This window comes from Gymnogyps californianus, chromosome 18, assembly GCF_018139145.2.
Source record: "Gymnogyps californianus isolate 813 chromosome 18, ASM1813914v2, whole genome shotgun sequence".
Lineage (NCBI taxonomy): Eukaryota > Metazoa > Chordata > Aves > Accipitriformes > Cathartidae > Gymnogyps > Gymnogyps californianus.
The window spans coordinates 285,265-300,680 of NC_059488.1; the positions used below are offsets into that span (position 1 = coordinate 285,265).

At 66.4% G+C, this 15,416-nt stretch overlaps 4 protein-coding genes across 7 annotated transcripts in view; 1 reads left to right on the forward strand and 3 right to left on the reverse strand.

The window, feature by feature from the left end:
- Nucleotides 1-103: 103 nt before the first annotated feature.
- TMEM141 (transmembrane protein 141) lies at nt 104-2,131 on the reverse strand. Its single transcript, XM_050908027.1, has 5 exons — nt 2,078-2,131; nt 1,877-1,943; nt 1,665-1,748; nt 1,240-1,371; nt 104-602 (listed from the first exon to the last, which is right to left on the reverse strand). The coding sequence occupies exons 1-5, from the start codon at nt 2,129-2,131 to the stop codon at nt 523-525; spliced, it is 417 nt and encodes a 138-aa protein (XP_050763984.1). The 3' UTR covers nt 104-522.
- Nucleotides 2,132-2,200: 69 nt separating this feature from the next.
- PAXX (PAXX non-homologous end joining factor) lies at nt 2,201-4,740 on the forward strand. Of its 4 annotated transcripts, XM_050907934.1 has the most exons (7): nt 2,201-2,298; nt 2,393-2,453; nt 2,587-2,621; nt 2,692-2,882; nt 3,459-3,533; nt 4,033-4,126; nt 4,272-4,740. In XM_050907934.1, exons 1-7 carry the CDS (start codon nt 2,201-2,203, stop codon nt 4,309-4,311), a joined length of 594 nt encoding a protein of 197 aa, XP_050763891.1. In that variant the 3' UTR covers nt 4,312-4,740. The 4 variants fall into 4 exon arrangements, with proteins under 4 accessions (XP_050763891.1, XP_050763892.1, XP_050763889.1 ...); XM_050907935.1 differs by lacking the exon at nt 4,272-4,740 and having other exon boundaries at nt 3,462-3,533; nt 4,033-4,130; XM_050907932.1 differs by lacking the exon at nt 4,272-4,740 and having other exon boundaries at nt 3,459-4,100.
- Nucleotides 4,741-5,792: 1,052 nt separating this feature from the next.
- Nucleotides 5,793-8,473, reverse strand: CLIC3 (chloride intracellular channel 3). Its single transcript, XM_050908017.1, has 6 exons — nt 8,420-8,473; nt 7,598-7,707; nt 7,084-7,209; nt 6,860-6,966; nt 6,347-6,522; nt 5,793-5,954 (listed from the first exon to the last, which is right to left on the reverse strand). The coding sequence occupies exons 1-6, from the start codon at nt 8,453-8,455 to the stop codon at nt 5,793-5,795; spliced, it is 717 nt and encodes a 238-aa protein (XP_050763974.1). The 5' UTR covers nt 8,456-8,473.
- A 3,244-nt stretch (nt 8,474-11,717) lies between these two features.
- The window catches only part of ABCA2 (ATP binding cassette subfamily A member 2), a 33,902-nt gene continuing 30,203 nt past the window's right edge, over nt 11,718-15,416 (reverse strand). Inside the window, 10 exon segments of the mRNA XM_050907692.1 lie at nt 11,718-11,762; nt 12,030-12,236; nt 12,499-12,636; nt 12,796-12,898; nt 13,184-13,276; nt 13,555-13,658; nt 13,889-14,023; nt 14,379-14,520; nt 14,838-15,016; nt 15,163-15,280. Coding sequence (XP_050763649.1) covers nt 11,727-11,762; nt 12,030-12,236; nt 12,499-12,636; nt 12,796-12,898; nt 13,184-13,276; nt 13,555-13,658; nt 13,889-14,023; nt 14,379-14,520; nt 14,838-15,016; nt 15,163-15,280 — 1,255 coding nt within the window. The 3' untranslated portion in view covers nt 11,718-11,726.

Below are 15,416 nucleotides of genomic sequence, written 5' to 3' on the forward strand. Positions count from 1 at the left end.
CAGGCAGGCGAGAAAAGCCTTGCTGCTATGGTGGCAGGGGCACTGTGACCGGCTAGGCTCAAGAAACACAGAGCACACAGCACCAGCTCTGCCCTCTCACAGCTTAGCCCAGACCCGTCCGTGCCTGCAGTCATTTCACAGCCCTGTGCTGTTGGATTGCAAGTGCCATGGCCTCAGAGGGACCAGAGCTCTCTGCTCCAACATTTACTGCAGAGGTTGCCTCAGGGTGACATTTACCACCTGCACCCCAGCTCTTCCTGTCCCACCGCCAGCCTTCTCTTCATCCACAACGTGTGCTTTCAGCTCTCAACTTTTATTGTGCCCACCACATGCAATGTTCAGAGGCCACCTGGGAGGCAGCAATCCCTACGGTGCCTCCACCACGCTCTCACTGCAGGATTGACTCATCCGAGCTGCCAGGCAGCACCACAGAGCCCACCAGTCTCGCAGGCAGCACAGGCAGGCTGAGCAGGCAGGAAGGAGTAAAGCAGGACCCGGGTGCGGTGTGCTGTGCTCTGCTAGCTACTCCACAACATCCCCGTACTTGTTCCTCCTCACCCGCGGTGCCATGCTCTCTCTGTCCTCTGGGCTGGGCAGATTTTCTGCAACAGAAAGAACAAGCTCCCTGGACCCCTGACTATCCTGGCGTGTTTGCCAGGGGCGGTGAGAGAACCACAGAGCCCTGGTGAAGTGTTTAAAGCCTCTTCAGCTAGGCCCAGCTCTCGGAGCTCAAGATACCAGTGGGAGAAAACAGCCAGCAGCTGTGGGAACCGCCCACTCCAGCTCTGCCCACTGCACGGAGCAACTGGGGTGTGGAAGGGTTTACTGCCTCCCTCCATCTCCTACCCTCTCCCTCCCCTTCCAGCAAACAAGCCCTTCACGCTGGCTCTTGTGAATTCACAAAGCAGGCAGGGCAGCAGGCAGAAGCGAGCGCTCCCACCCCACGCTGCCAGCCCTGCTCAGGTACCTGCAAGCGCAGGTGATGGGCCCAGAGCACGGAGGGACACGGGAGCCATGAGACCAGGCAGGGGGCTCCAGCCGCCCTAGCACTGCTGCCACCCCAGGTGCCTGCTCCCATCCCTCAGCTGCGGGCTGCCAGCGTGGGCTTACATGGGGATTTTGGCAACGACACAAACAGTCGCCAGCTTAATTATGAGGCAGGAACAGCAAATTGTTGCAGCAGGGAAGAACCAGGCATGACAAGCCCAGGGAAAGCAGCAGGGAGAGATGTGAACGTACCTGCGGGCTGAGGCACCCTACCAGCCACGGCAAGCTCCTGTGGGGACTTGCCTGTCTCCAGGTAAATCCAGAAGTCGGAGCATTTCTGTGTCTCAGCTCTGGTTACCACATAGCTGGCGAGGGACCCTGCAGCTGAAGAGACCAAGATGCTCCCGAAAGCGCTGGCAGCAAGGGCATTTGCTAAGGGCAGCGGTGGGGAAAGCACCTGCCAGCTTATGAGCTGCTGCAGCTGCCTGCGAGCCATCCCTGAGCCCCCTGGGGCCGTGGGGAGCAGGGATGTGACAGAAGCCAGGGGAGAAAATCCCCCACGCGAAGGACAAACAGCCCTTCTGCCTGCAACGCGGCCCTGCTCCTGCTGCTACCCCGCTCAAGGCGGGATCCCGCAGGCTTGCCTGGGCCTGGGCAGCGCCGGGCAGGACACTCACCCCCGGCCAGCAGCAGGCTCCACTGCAGGCTGTACGGCAGCTTCTTGTTCACCAGCTTCTGCACGGCGAAGGCGGCTCCGCTGGCTGCCGAAACCCGGGGCCGGGCGCCGTTACCGACCACGGCCCCGCCCGGGCCGCCCCCCCACCCTGCGCTGCCCGCAGCCCCTGGGGAGCGGCCGGGGGGAGCCGGGGGGAGCCGGGCCAGGCCGTACCTGCCAGGAAGGTGCCGATGCCCTTCATGAAGGCGTGGGACTGGCATGCCGCGTACTGCTGCAGTGCCTGCAGAGACACACTCAGCGCGGGGCGCCGGCTCCGGCCCCACCGGCCCCCCGCCGCCCGCCCGCACCCCCGGCTCCCTCAGCCCCGGCACCCCAGGGCCCCGGCGCCTCCGCCCCGGCCCCCTCAGCGCGCACCGGGTGCTTGGCGGCTACGCTGTCCTCCACCCGCCGCAACCCCAGGTTGACCATGGCCGGGCTGGCGGCCCCACTGCCGGGGAGGGCCCGCGCGCCTCGCCCGCCCCTTCCGGCGCTGCCGCCATGGCGGAGCCGGCCGGGGCCTTCCACCTGCTGCAGGCCGGGCCGGACCGGTACCTCTGCTACTGCCGCCCCGGCCCCGGCCCCGGCGGCACCGTCTAGTGAGTGTGGGGCCGGAGCCGGGGCCGGGGCCGGGGCCGGGGCCGGGCTGGGGCCGAGCGGCCCCGGCACAGCCTGAGCCGCTGCCTCCCGCAGCGTGACCGACGCGCTGGAGGTCTGGGCCGGGGAGCTCGGCGCCCGCCCGCCGCTCGGCTGCGTACGTACCGGGGCCGGGGCGGCGGGAAGGGCCCAGGCCCGGGCCGGGGTGGCGGTGGGGCCCCGGCCGGGCCCTGGGCCGGGGCTGGGGGCCGGGGAAGGCCGTTTCGGGACGTGTCCCCTCTCCTCCTCAGCGGTGCCAGCCGGAGGAGCACGGCACGAAGCTCAGGTGGGTGCTGCAGCCGCGGGGACCCGGCCCCTCCGCCGAGGGCCCCCCTCACCCGGCCTCGCCCGCGCAGGGAGGCCTTGGGGCGGGGGGCCGCCTCGCTGAGCCTGGGTGAGGGGAAGGCCACGCTGCAGCTGCGGGAGGAAGCCCGGTGCTCGGCCCTGGATCTCTTCAAACTGCCCATCGCCGAGGCGAGGAGCCAGCTCCAGGCGCTGGTGTTTGGCATGGCGGTGCGCGTCGAGAGCCTGGAGAGACGCCTGGAAGGTCTGTGGGGGGTGTTGGAAGGGGGTAAAGGCAGGAGGAGGGCGGGCAGGTCCCTGCCACCTTCGCGGTATCATCCCCCCCACTCAAAGGTGCCCCAAGTGATCCAGCTCTGCCAGCAACGGGAGAAGGCTTTGCCTCCCTGGCCTCGTCCAGGGTGGTTTCTCCTCACTGGTCCCGGGTGGACTGGCCAGGAGGGCTGGGCAGCAGAAGTGCTGCCTTCTTTTTCCTTTTTGGGCTGGCCAGTACCTAAAGCTGGCCAGGGTCTGCACCTGACCACCTCGGGCAGAAGAGATCCTGCGTGGGACCAGAGGACGCAGTGTTGCGTCTCTGTGCAGAAACACAACCTTGTCCTCATGGCCAGCACCACACCATCATCTCTGTGTGTGGGAGTCGCCTTACAGAGGTCTCTGTTTTAGGGATCTAGGAAGATCTTGGGGTAGCGGCAGCCTGGGTGGGAGTGCTGAGAGGAGAATGTGGCTCAGTTTGGCTGTGGAGGGGAGGGAGCTTGCTGGGGAGGCTTGGGGTGCTGCATGCTGCATTGAGGTCCTTTGTCGCGAGCTCTAGTTCCTGTCTCAGCAGCGGTGGAGACACTGGCATCTTCCTGCAGCCCTGAGAAGAACGCTGCCCGGAGCCAGCAGCTCTTTCTGCCAGGTAGGCAGTTGCCAGGGGCACCTCCCCTGGTCCCGCTGCTTGTTTGCCTTCTCTTCCCTAGGAGGCTGCTGGTCCCGTGTCCATGTGCTCTCCAGGACGCTCTGAGTCCCCTTGGCTGTGGCTGCTGTCAGCTGCCCCACTGTTCTGGTGCCCTTCCTGGCACAGAAGGGGCCAGGGCTCAGCGCGGTGGCTCTCGGGGTGTCTGGGATGCACTGTGCTCAGGTCAGATGCCGGGCACGGCCAGGCAGGTGGCTCGCTAGCCTCCATGAGGAGGTCAGGCTTCGCTGCTCTTCCAGACTGGGGGCCGTGGCAGGTCGATGGCTCCCTACTCCTTTGGGAGAGGAGACCAGGCTTGGCCCTACCTCACCCACCACAGATGCTGGGCCTCCCAGATGGGGCTGCTGGAGGCTCACCCTGGGCATGGAGGGGCTTGCAGGGCAGCCAAAGCAACTAGCTGACCTTTTGCAATCCCCATCCTGCCTGTGCCTGACCGAGGCAGACCCCAGCCCCAGGAAGAACAGGGGTGCTGGCTCAGCTTTGCCGGCCAAGAGGAAGATCCCGGGAGAGTCTCTCATTAACCCTGGCTTCAAAAGGTAGGTCCTGCTCCCAGGCCCGGTGCTGCTCCCAGGCCCAGTGCTGGGGCTGGGCTGCGCAGAGATCCGGTGGACTCTGCTCTGTAGCTGCATGGGAGCAGGGTGTGGGGCTTTGGGCTGTGATGTTCTCTCCATCTCCTTCTAGCAAGAAGGCACCGTCTGGAGTGGATTTCGAGGACTCCTGACCTGTGCTGTCCCGTCCCCCAATGACAGCCCTACCAGAGCCTTGTCAACCGCATGTGTGGCTGGTGGAGGAGGTTTCACTGCACCTTGGGCCTGCTGAGCCCCTTGTGCCCAGGGAGGTGAACGGGGCAAGCGGGACCCAGAGGGCTGGAGCCAGTGCCAGGCAGGCCTGAGCGGGCAGCCCATCCTCAGCTGGTGTGGTGGCAGGGCCTGTGGGGGGGACAGGCGGGACAGGGGTGACAGAAGCGGTGACTTTTTTTCCCTGCAGCTCTTCCCTGCTGGCAGGAGCCACCTCTCTGCCTCACTTGCCATGAATTGGTGAGGTTTTTAAAGAACTTTTATATTGCTATGTAATGAAAAGATTGCCTGTGCTTAACTTATTGCCAGTAAAGGTGGTTTTAGCCAGCCAGTCTCTGGGGACTGGGACAGCGCGGATGTGTCGGTCCATTCTGCCTTTCCCTTGCTCAGGAACCCTGTGGCCAATTTCAGGGGAACCTGGAGGGTCAGGGGCTCAGAGTTCACTTTCCTGCCAGCTTTGTGGCAGTGGGCTGGTGAGTGAGTGGTTAGAGCCTCCCCAGCTCCCTGGAGAGCTGGGAGGATGGGCCCAGCCTTTGCTAGGCACTGGGAGAGGACTGGGAGGCCGGTGCGAAGTCCTGCGAGGGAGGAGAGCTGCTGGGGCTGGTCACTCCAGACAGACGCTTGTCTTGCTTGCAAAGCCTTTATTGATTTCTGGAAGCTCTGATACATGGCTTGGACTTGCCCCGCTTCACCCCCATCCCTCTCCCAAATCTGCTCCGGAGAGCTCCCTGACCGCGGGTTCTGGAGGGACAGTGCCCTCCGCTGCCCTCACCCTGGGCGATGGGGCCGGGCCGTGTCCGCCACCCGCGCCATCCCGCCGGCTCCATTCCCAGGGCTCTGCCATGGCTGTGCCGGTTCCCCTCACCCGATGCAGCTCCTCGGGGGCATCCTGCGGTGCCTGCTGCCCTGGCACAGCCCTGCCTCGTGTTGCTCACCTGGTGGGTGGCACGGCGTGCCTCCGAGGGAGGCTGCAGGGATGCCTGCTGCAGTGTGCTGCCCTCTCTGTGTCCCGCAGCCCTCTGCTCTGCGCAGCTTTTCCTCCCCAGCTCCTGCCCTTGCCCTCAGTGTTGCCCAGCTTTGGTACAGCTGGTGCCTGTGGCTGTGGCCCCCTTGCACCCATCCTGACACGGGAGGGACCTCAGGGCAGGTCGAGGGGGGTCCTGGCTGGGCAGGGAGGGTGGCACAAGACGTGAGAATGCATTTGCAGGCTCAGTGTGACGCAGATTGCTGCCGGCACCTCGGGCAGGGGAGCCAGCTGAAGGAATTTGAGTGCCCGGGGCACAGCTCGTGCTCTCTGCCCTCCCGAGTGCATGCAGGCAGGACTGCGGTCGTTGCGGTAGGAGCGGGGCGGGCGCTGGCCTGCTGCCCAACCCTGGCCCTGCACCCACCTGGGCGCGTGCCCGGCTCACTGCGGTGACCGGACCACGGAGCGATAGGCTTGTACGATCTCCTCGCTGTTGGGGCAGGTGTATGTGAACTCCTTGGTTTCGCTGGCGCTGTTGAGGTAGCGCCACACGCCCCGCAGGTCCTTGGGGATCCCGAAGCGGCGGTAATGCTGGCACACAACCTGCGGGCAGAAACGGGGTGAGCCCTTGCCCAGCCCTGTGTGCCTGTGGTGTGCCAAGGAGGGCCCCGCGGCTAGGGGCTGGTATTCACGGGCAGGAGCCAGCCAGGAAGGGTGGCAGGGGGCCGGGGGACATTCCTGGCGCTGCAGGACGAGGACGAGACGGGGGGTGGCACCCGGCAGGGGATGCGGAGGGGAGTGAGATCTGTGGGAAGGCACCATGCTGGGCAGGGGTCATGGGGAGGGAGGTGCTGGGGGGCACTGGGATGATACAGGGGTTGGCAAAGGAGCAGGGGGTTGCTGCAGGCACCAAAGGGGAGGTGAGAGCATGGGGCCGGCGGCATCGAGAAGCCAGGGAAAGGAGAAGGGCACGGCACCGGGATGCCTGTGCTCACCTGAACGATGTTGAGCTTGGGCAGCAGGTTGCAGTCGGCTAACGTGAGCTGGTCCCCATCAAGGAAGCGGCGCTGGGAGGCCCGGAGGTGGGGGTCGTGGGCCAGCTCATGCTCCAGGGGAGCACTCAGGTACTCATCCAGATTCAGCAGGGCCCGCAGCAGGCTCCGCTGCAGCGCTGCGGGGAGGGCGGCAGCGCCGCTGGGTCAGGGCATGGCCCTGCTGTGGGCACGGGACCCCGCAGCTCTGCTGCGGCCTCCTGCCAGCCCATCCCTGTGCTCAGGCAGTGCCTGCCAGCACTCTTCCCACCTTGCCTGGGCTGGCACCGGCCCCTGCCCTCCCAAGAGAGCCCTGGCATGGCCACGCTGAACCGCCTGGGGAGGGGCAGTGCCTGGAGAGACCCAGCTGTGGCCTGGGGCAGGGGAGGGCTGGAGAGGCTCAGGGTGACCTGACTGGGCTTCGGGCTGGTAGCACCCGAGAGGTTGCATGGGTTGTCCCCCCACCCAGCTCCTCACCGTCATCCTGGGCAGGCACCGGGTTCTTGATGAAGGTGGAGAACTTGTGGAAGATGTCGTTCCCAGCCAGGCTCGACTCCCTGTACCGCGGGATCAGGCTGGGGAACCTGCAGGGACATGGGCACAGCTGAGGAAGGAGGCAGGGGCCCCTGCCCCTCCTCTCTTAGCCTGTCCTGCCCCTCTTTGGCCCCTTGCCCCCTCTCGGGGCAGCGCTGGCCACTGACATGGGGGGGCCCAGCTTGTCCTCCAGGAAGTCCTCGATGGTGACGGTGTCAGTCTTGGGCTCGCTGTTGTAGAGCAAAACGGGCAGCTGGGCACCCGGCGCAAAGTCCTTCAGCACGTCCAGCGCCCTGCGGGAGATGGGGACAGATGCTGATGCCTAGCAGAGCCCAGGGCTCTGCAGGGCACCGCACGTCTGTGTGTGTGTCTGTGTGTGTGTCTGTGTGTGTGTGTCTGTATGCACACGTGTCCTGGGCCTTGCCTCAGTGTGTGCCCATGGCAGCTCTGCCCTGGGAAAGGCCCACCAACCTCCCTCAGGCAGCAGCGGGCAGCTGGGGGGGTACAACAGGCTCCATGCATCCCACAGTGCCCACCCTTCACGCCCCTTCCCAGGGTGTTGGGGACCTACTACCTCCCCCATCAGTGTGCCAGGGCAAGCCTGTCCCACCCTGCCCATGGCCCTGACCCCATGGCTGGCAACCCCCATGGCCCCATGGTGAGTGGCGCGGCAGGACTCACCTCTTCACATCCACGGTGGTGAGGGTGAAGGGCACCCCTTTGAGCAGCAGCACCATGAAGAGCCGCTGGCAGAAGGGGCAGTGGCCCACGCTCTCCCCATCCTCGCTTGCCTGCAGGCAGAGAGGGAGAGCTCAGCTGCCCCTTCGCCCTGGCACAGCCACCGCGGGGGCAGCGCTGGCTGGGCAGCCCCGGTGGGTGCAGGGTGAAGGTGGCAGGGCACATGCCACCCCATCCCCCAGCCAAGCCTGGGCTGGCTGCAGGCCGGCGAGCAGTGCTGGCAGCCCATGGCACCCGCTATGCCGGGCAGGGCGCCTGCCCCGGCTCCCACCTCCTCCTGGGGCCTCTGTGCCCCACCCCAGAGCAGCCCGGATGGCACAGTGGGTGCTGGCCCTGGCATCCCTGGGGGACCAGAGGGCCCTAGGCTGCCCCAGCCCCACAGTGCCAAGGGGGCCGGGGCTTGGGGGCAGCGACCACGGTGGCACTGGGGGTGGCTGGGGCAGGGGACAGCCCAGAGTGGCAGGGGCTGTGCCGGAGGAAGGCGATGGTGATGCTGGTGGCCCCGTCCCCCCCAGGCGCGATCCCAGGTGGGCCCTGTCCTGTCCTATGCAGCCGGACAAACTGCCCCGCTGGGGCGGTGGCTGGGAAGGGCCCAGCAGGCGCAGGCAGGCAGATGCTGTGGTGGCCAGGCTGCTGGGCAGGGGGACCTGGTTTGAGGGGGCACCCCAGTTCAACACCCCATGCTGAGTACCCGCAGCCTCCCCATGCCCACAGGGCAGGCAGCAGCATGCTGTGCCCTGGAGAAGAGCCCCAAGCAGCCCTCACCTTGACGAAGAGCTGGATTTGGGGTTTCTCGGCCATGCTGGGTGGTGGCTGCCGGCTGAGTGGTGGCTGTGCCGTGAGTGAGTGCCGGTGCTGGAGCCACGGCCCCTCCCAGCCCACATTCCTCCCTGGGGTGCACCCGCTCCCACCCACGCCTGGCCCCACAGCACAGCCGGGGACGCCCTACTGTGGGGCCCCAGCTACTGCTGCTGCTGCTGCCAGCCCAAGTCCAAGCACAGGCAGCTCGCAGCATTGCCAGCTGCAGCAGCTCCCGCCTGGGTGCCCTGCTTGCGCCTTGCAGGGCTTTGCGCCCCCAGCCAGCCCCACCACCCACCCTGAAAGATGCCAAGCGCTGGGTATGGCTCTGTGTTGTGCCCAGCTCCCTTTGCCCATAGCAGGCTCCTGCACCCCCATCCTGGGGCACTGTGAACCCCGACCCCGGGGCACTGTGAACCCCCTCCCTCAGCCCCTGCCCAGCCCGGTTCTGCCCTGGGCACCCAGCCCTGGCACTCCTGCCCACCAGCAACCACGCAGCCTCACTAGCTCCAGTTATTATTTTTTATTTAAAATGATCATTATTTTCACATTTCATCTTTTTTTGTTTCTTTTGCTTGCAATGTACAGGCTCCTCCAAGGCATCCCCACCCCTCGGGGTGCCCCGTGCCCAGGGCCGTGTGTGGCACCAGCACTGTGCCCGCGGCTGGTGGCCAAGGACGTGCAGAGGGAGGCGAGGCGGGAAGTGGGGCGAAACTCAACAAAGCGAATAGTGTTAAGGCAGCGGCCACCCCTGCCCTGGGGCAATGCCCTCCTGCTCCCACCCCGCTGCCACCCTCGGGGTGCCCCCAGCAGGGTTTGTGCCTGGGCAGCCCTGAGCCCAGGGCAGGGAGGCCACCGTGGCCACCCAGGCTGTGCTGGCAAGCGTGCCCTGGGCACGCCATGCTGGGGGCACAAAAGCATCTCCATTGACCATTGAAAGCCACAGGGCATGGGGATGGTGGCATGGCAGCGGGTTGGGGGCAGCCCTGCAGATGGGAAGGCTGGGGGTGGGTGGGCACTGTGCCCAGGTGCCGGTGCTGTCCCGGAGCCCTAAGCGGCAGGGCAGCGGGGCAGGTACCAGGCACCGGGCAAGGACAAAGCCCGGGCCAGAGCACAGAGCAGGGCACAATGCCCATCCTGGGGTGCCCTGAGGGTGCCACCACCAAGGTCACAGCTGGGGACCCAAAGATGACACCGTCCCCTCTCTCCCTGGTGGCAAAGGGCTAACCCCGAGCTGGCTCATCCCCCAGCGCCCACCCGGGAAGGCAGAGCGTGCCCAGCAAGGGAGCAGGGGGCACCCCGGGTGGGGGCTGCCCACCCATGCCATCCACCCCAGGACCAGCCAGTTTCCAGTATGCCATTAAAAAAAATATGGTCTGAAAAATCTGAAAATAGAGCTTATCTCCCCCCAATTTTTCCCCTATTGAAAATACTGTATATTGTATCACAATCTATAGCAGGTGGCATACAGGACTGGTGAGACCGGGGGGCACGGGGACAGCGGAGGGTCAGCTGCCACCTGGGTCTGCCCCTGCTCCTCTGCTCTCCAGTGGGGCCAGAGCTGGCTCCAATCCACCTCCCCAAACAGTGTGCTGCCCCATGGCAGCGAGCTGGGGTGCCCGGTGCTGCCCATTGTCGGCAGGCAGGAGCCAGCCCGGGGCCTCCAGCCGAGCCCATGCCAGGGAGGCAGAAAGGACAGTGGGGACACATACGGGCAGCCCAGCCCTGGGTGCTCCCCAGGAAGGAGGGGGGACTGTGCACACCCACCCCGAGGTGCTGTGAAAGCCTGGGGCACCCACGGGATGGGTGGTCAGGGTCAGTGTCACAGGCCCTGTCGTCACCCTGCCTCTGGGCACGGCTGTGGGTCGCTGGAGAGCTGCAGGCTGGGGGGGTGCTGCCGGGCTGTGGGTGCCGGGTACAGCCCCCATGGGTGACAAGGCGGCAGGACCCTCTGCAGAAAGGAGGGGCACTGCTGGCCGAGGGGGTGCTGCCAGCCCCAGGTGACACTGCTGGCCCTGGTGACATTGCCAGCCCTGGTGATGCTGCTGGCCCGACTGCCGCGGTCCATCCTCCCCTCCCCACCACCCCAGGCACCACTGCCAGGTCACGCCAGTGCCCAGCCGGGCTGTCTTGTCCTCCTACCTCAAGGCCACCCCACTCCCAGCTTCAAAAGCCATCCTGGGGTGCAGCAACGCCTCTCCCAGTACCACCACTGACCCAACAATAAGAAACCAGTGCTGGTGGCTCCTGTACAGGGCCGGACGCTGAACAACGAGTGCCAGGGCAAGGGGGAAAAGGAGGGGGTCACAGCGGAAAGGCAGCACAGCCACAGCGATGCCCTGTGGTGGGGGAAGTGGGCGGTGAGGGCAGGCAGGAGGCAGGGTGAGGGGCTCTGGGTGGAGGGACGTGGTTGGGGGCAGAGGGGAGAAACAGCTGGTGCCAGCATGTGAAATACCCTGTGAAATACCCCTCTGCCCCACCGCGTGCCCCTCTGCAGGGGCACCGCTGCCTGCCCCCAGGGACGGTGCCCAGTGCCCAGTGCACGTGTGGCGTGGCAAGGCCAGGCCAGGCTGGGGCGGCTGGAGCCCTCGGCTGGCAGCAGCACGGGTGGGCAGGACGCACCAGCGGGGCTGAGGCCCCCGTCTCGGGCAGGCTGGAGGTCGCCGGTGACATCCCATTGGTGACAGAAATCAATCGTGGGTGAAGCACCAGAGCTCCTGCCCCCGCGGCGCCGGACCCCGAGCTCCCCACAGTGCCAAGGGCAAGCACCAAGCCAGGGGTGATGGAAACAAGGCGAAAGCGGCCGTCCTTCCTCCTGCCCTGCCAGGGCCAGGCCTGGGGTGGTGCCGGTGCTGGGGGGGTGTGGTGTCCCCACAGCCGAGGGTCCCAGGGGTGGGTGCAACATGGGTGTCCAACCAAAGGCACCGCTCACAGGCCTTGTCTCTGCCACAAGGCGCGTGGGGCCGGCGGCACTGGCACCAAGCCACGTCCTTCTCTTCACAGTCTCTGTCCGTTGGCACGTGCTGGCTGAGCAAGCCAGCGGAGGACGGTGGCCCCCGGCACCACGCAGTGACACTGCCCCGGAGCTGAAGGGGACAAAGGCCACATGGCGGGTGGTGGTTCGTGAGGTCCATCCAGGCCAGCGCCGTACCTGCCGTGTCCTCCCTGGCATGTGCCTCCGGCCGCAGCAGCTCCACTCGACGGGGCAAAGGGAGGGGAGAGGCCAAAAGGGTTCGGTGGCTCCACAGCCGGGGGACGTGGCTGCCCCCGGGTCTCAGCACAGCGTGTCCGTGTTGAACGAGAGCTGAGCCTGCGGGCACAGAGACAGGCAGGGCTCAGGGGCTGGGCTGGGCAGGGGCTGACTGCTCTGCCCAGCACACCCAGTGCTGCTGGGGCCAGGATCCGGCCCGGTGGGGGGGGCAGCCACCCCTCCCAAAGAGCCGTCTCTGGTCCATCCCTGGCCCCACCGTGTCCCCTTCCCTGGATGAGACTCGGTGCCACGGCACCCAGCCCCGGTGCCCCGTGGCAGGGACACAGCTGGGACCAGGGACACCCAGATCTGGGGACAACCTCTCACCCTCTCCTCCTCGAAGCTGATGAGGCCTTCGTCATCAGTCTCCAGGTCCTCCTGCTCCTCCACCACCAGGGCCCGCAGCTCCGTGGGAGCGGCCCGGGGGCGCAGCAGGCTCAGCACGCGCTCCAGGGGCGACTGCAGGGCGCAGCTGGGGCTCGTCTCCTGCTGCTCCAGGTTGTCGCTTTGCTTCTTGGCAAAATTCACAAACACCTGGGGGGGAAGGGGCAGGAGGCTGTGAGGGACCCCCACAAGCACCTCCACCCCCTGGCCGCCCCTCGCCTGCCATCTGTGCCGCTGGAGACGGGCCCCAGCGCATCCCACTGGGCTGTGGCCGCCACCGTGCCCCCCCAGAGCTCCACCTCCTGTCCCAAAGGTGGTTTCTGCCAGGCACTTTGGCACAGCCACCCTCCCCGGGCATCGCCACCCTCCCTGGGGACAAGCATTCAGCTGCCCGTGCTGTCCCCGGTCTCACGTTGTCCAGCGTGGTCTGGCTGACAGAGTAGTCTTCGATGCCCAGCACATCCACCACCTGCTCCATCTTGCTGAAGACCTGCGCCAGCGAGATCTGGTCCGACTTCAGCTGGTACTGGGCCTTGGTGTGGTGCCGCTCCTGCAGGGGACACGGAGGTGACACCCAAGCCCTCACTCCCAGACCACCTCCCGTCACCCTGCGGGGGGTCCCACAGAGGTGTCCCTTGGGGGATGAAGGCTGCTTGCGCCCTGAGGCGGGGGCTGGCAGGGGACGGCACTGCCACTGCAGGGAGCTCACCTTGAGGATGGCCTCGGGGAAGTTGCGGTTGAAGAACCTCACCACCTCCTTGACGTTGAGGCTGGACTTGGTGCGCACCGTGATCATGTAGCCATCTCCGAACCTGCGTGAGGACAAGGGACCCCGTGAGGACCTGCCCCCCACCTGCACCTCTGTGGGGAAGGACTGACCCCACGGAAGGGGACGATGCTCTCCAGCAGCCACTGCACCCACCAGGACGGTGCCAGGACGGTCGAGCGAGCCCATCCCCTGCCCACCCTCCAAAGCAGCACCCACACGAAGGGCTAACATCTCACCATGGGTGCCATGCCGTCACCCTGCTGTGGGGGCCCGGCCCCCTCCCGCCTCGCAGCACACATGGGGTGCTGGACCCCCACCGGGCTCTTACCGGTTCTTCAGGTGCTGGATGCTGCCAAGACACTTGAGCCGCCCGTTCACCATGATGGCCAGGCGGGTGCAGAGCGCCTCGCACTCCTCCATGCTGGGGAGACAGGGCAGGCTTCAGCAGCGCGCCATGGGAGGGCAGTGCCAGGGGCCGCGGCTGGGGCAGGCGGGGAGCCAAGCTCCCCAGGCCATCACCCGGGTGCCATGGCCCCACCACCAGGGATGGGAGAAGGCAACAGAGGGTGTCCCGGGTCCCCTCTGCTCCCTGTGCCCCTGCCGAATGCCATCCTCCAGGGACCAAAGAGCCCCCTCCCACCCATGCAGCACCCCAGGTGCCCAGAGGCATCACGGGCGCAGCCAGAAGCCCCCCCAGACCTATGGGACGTGAGCACCACGGAGCGACCCGTTTTGATGACGTCCAGGATGAGGTTCCAGAGGAAGCGCCGTGCCTTGGGGTCCATCCCTGTGGTGGGCTCATCCTGGGGATGGACAGCACCCTCAGACACGCCAGCCCCCGGGTGGACCCTGCCACCCCCCTCCTGTCCTGAGCCTGGCTCAGGACACCATCCCACACCCCAGGACACGTGTGGCGGAGCCAGGAGCAGGCAGCTCCCACTCAGGGTCATTTCTCCACCCTAGCCCGGTGCCCCAGGAACACGGGGGGTGGGAGAAGGACCCCATGGGCAGGGTGCTGGAGCCCAAGACACACCAGGAAGATGAAGGCCGGGTATCCGATCAGCGCGATGGCTGTGGACAGCTTCCTCTTGTTGCCTCCGCTATAGGTACTGGCGGGCTTGTCGGCATACTTGGTCAGCTCCAGCTTCTTCAGCGCCCACTTGACCACCTGCAAGGCATGGGGGGCTGCCATCACCCTGCCAAGGCCACGGGGCTGGCAGAGCCGGCAGTGGGCAGTGGCCAAGCAGTTGGGCTCCGCAGCACAGGCCAGCTGCCAAGGGGACCACAAGCAATGTGCCAGTCAGGGGAGACCCACGGCAGCCCCTGGCACAGCCATGAGCATCGGTGGGGGCCTACAAGCACGTGTGCCTGGCCCTGGCACCCCATGTGGGCACACCACTGGGGCAGCACTGCCATGAGGGTAGCAGCACTGGCTCAGGTCCCCACTGGTGCCCAGTGAGATGCCATCCCCATGGCACAGCACCAGCCCATGGGCACTGGCAATCGCCCGCCCAGAGCCGTACCCGCTCCTCGTCCTTCCAGGGGATGCCGCGCAGGCGGGTGTAGAGCTCCAGGTGCTCCTGGGCCGTCAGCTCGTCGAAGAGCGCGTCGAACTGGGGGCAGTAGCCCAAGCTCTGCTGGACCTGCAGGAGCTCCTTCAGGATGCTGCGGGAGAGGATGGAGGGGCCATGGGGAGAAAGAATTGCTTTTCGGGAGCACCCCGTTGCTCACCCCCCTTTCACGTGCCTTGATACTGGAGCATCTTCTACCAGGTAACCCACAACGGCTAGCCTTGGCCAAGAGCCGGTGTCACTTGCCACCCCCCAGATGATGGTCAGCCCAGCAGGACACAGGGCTGCAGAGTCCCATGGAACCACATGGGCACTCACGCTGCTTCGGCCTGGGAGACCCCCAAGCAGACCCCGTCCCTTCCCCAGGACGGTGGGTAGTCCCCACCTCCCACCCAGCCCGTGCTCCCCAACCTGTGCCCATTAACGAAGGCCTCTCCGCCCGTGGTGCTCTCGTCCCCCGTCAGCATCTTGAAGGTGGTCGTCTTGCCCGCGCCGTTGACGCCCAGCAGCCCGAAGCACTCCCCGGGCCGCACGCCCACGCACAGCCGGTCCACGGCCAGGATGCGCCCGATCTTGCGGGACTTGTACACCTGGTGGGGCAGGGGACGGGGGGGCTCAGCCTGCCGGGAGGCACCTGGACCCCCAGCCCCAACCCACGTCCCTCAGATGGGACGGCTCTGAGGTGTCTCCTTGCAGACCCGGCGCATCCCCCACCGCCGCCGCCCTGCTGCTGCACCTTGGTGAGGTTTTCAATTTTCAGCATGTCGTTGTCGGCATCGCCACGCAGGACGCGGTGCCGCTCGTTGGCCACATCGATGTCATCCTCGATGGGTTTGGTGGAGACGGGCAGCCGCCTGCAGGAGGGCGCACGGGACAGGGTGGGGATGTAGGCAGGGGAGCCGCCTGCCCGCATCCCTGCCAGGGATGGGCAGCTCCCCAGCTCGCACCCACCGGAGGGGCAGCCTTGAGCTAAGGGGTTCTGACGGCAAA

Coding starts and splice junctions, on each gene's coding strand:
- CLIC3 (XM_050908017.1), bottom strand. CDS start 8,455: ATGGCCGAGAAACCCCAAATCCAGCTCTTCGTCAAG. Junction 7,210..7,597: donor ACCACCGTGGATGTGAAGAG/GTGAGTCCTGCC, acceptor CATCTCCCGCAG/GGCGCTGGACGTGCTGAAGG. Junction 6,967..7,083: donor GACAAGCTGGGCCCCCCCAT/GTCAGTGGCCAG, acceptor ATGTCCCTGCAG/GTTCCCCAGCCTGATCCCGC.
- PAXX (XM_050907932.1), top strand. CDS start 2,201: ATGGCGGAGCCGGCCGGGGCCTTCCACCTGCTGCAGGCCGGGCCGGAC. Junction 2,454..2,586: donor CCCGCCCGCCGCTCGGCTGC/GTACGTACCGGG, acceptor TCTCCTCCTCAG/CGGTGCCAGCCGGAGGAGCA. Junction 2,622..2,691: donor GAGCACGGCACGAAGCTCAG/GTGGGTGCTGCA, acceptor TCGCCCGCGCAG/GGAGGCCTTGGGGCGGGGGG.
- TMEM141 (XM_050908027.1), bottom strand. CDS start 2,131: ATGGTCAACCTGGGGTTGCGGCGGGTGGAGGACAGCGTAGCCGCCAAG. Junction 1,944..2,077: donor GCGTAGCCGCCAAGCACCCG/GTGCGCGCTGAG, acceptor GTGTCTCTGCAG/GCACTGCAGCAGTACGCGGC. Junction 603..1,239: donor TAGGGTGCCTCAGCCCGCAG/GTACGTTCACAT, acceptor TTTCTGTTGCAG/AAAATCTGCCCAGCCCAGAG.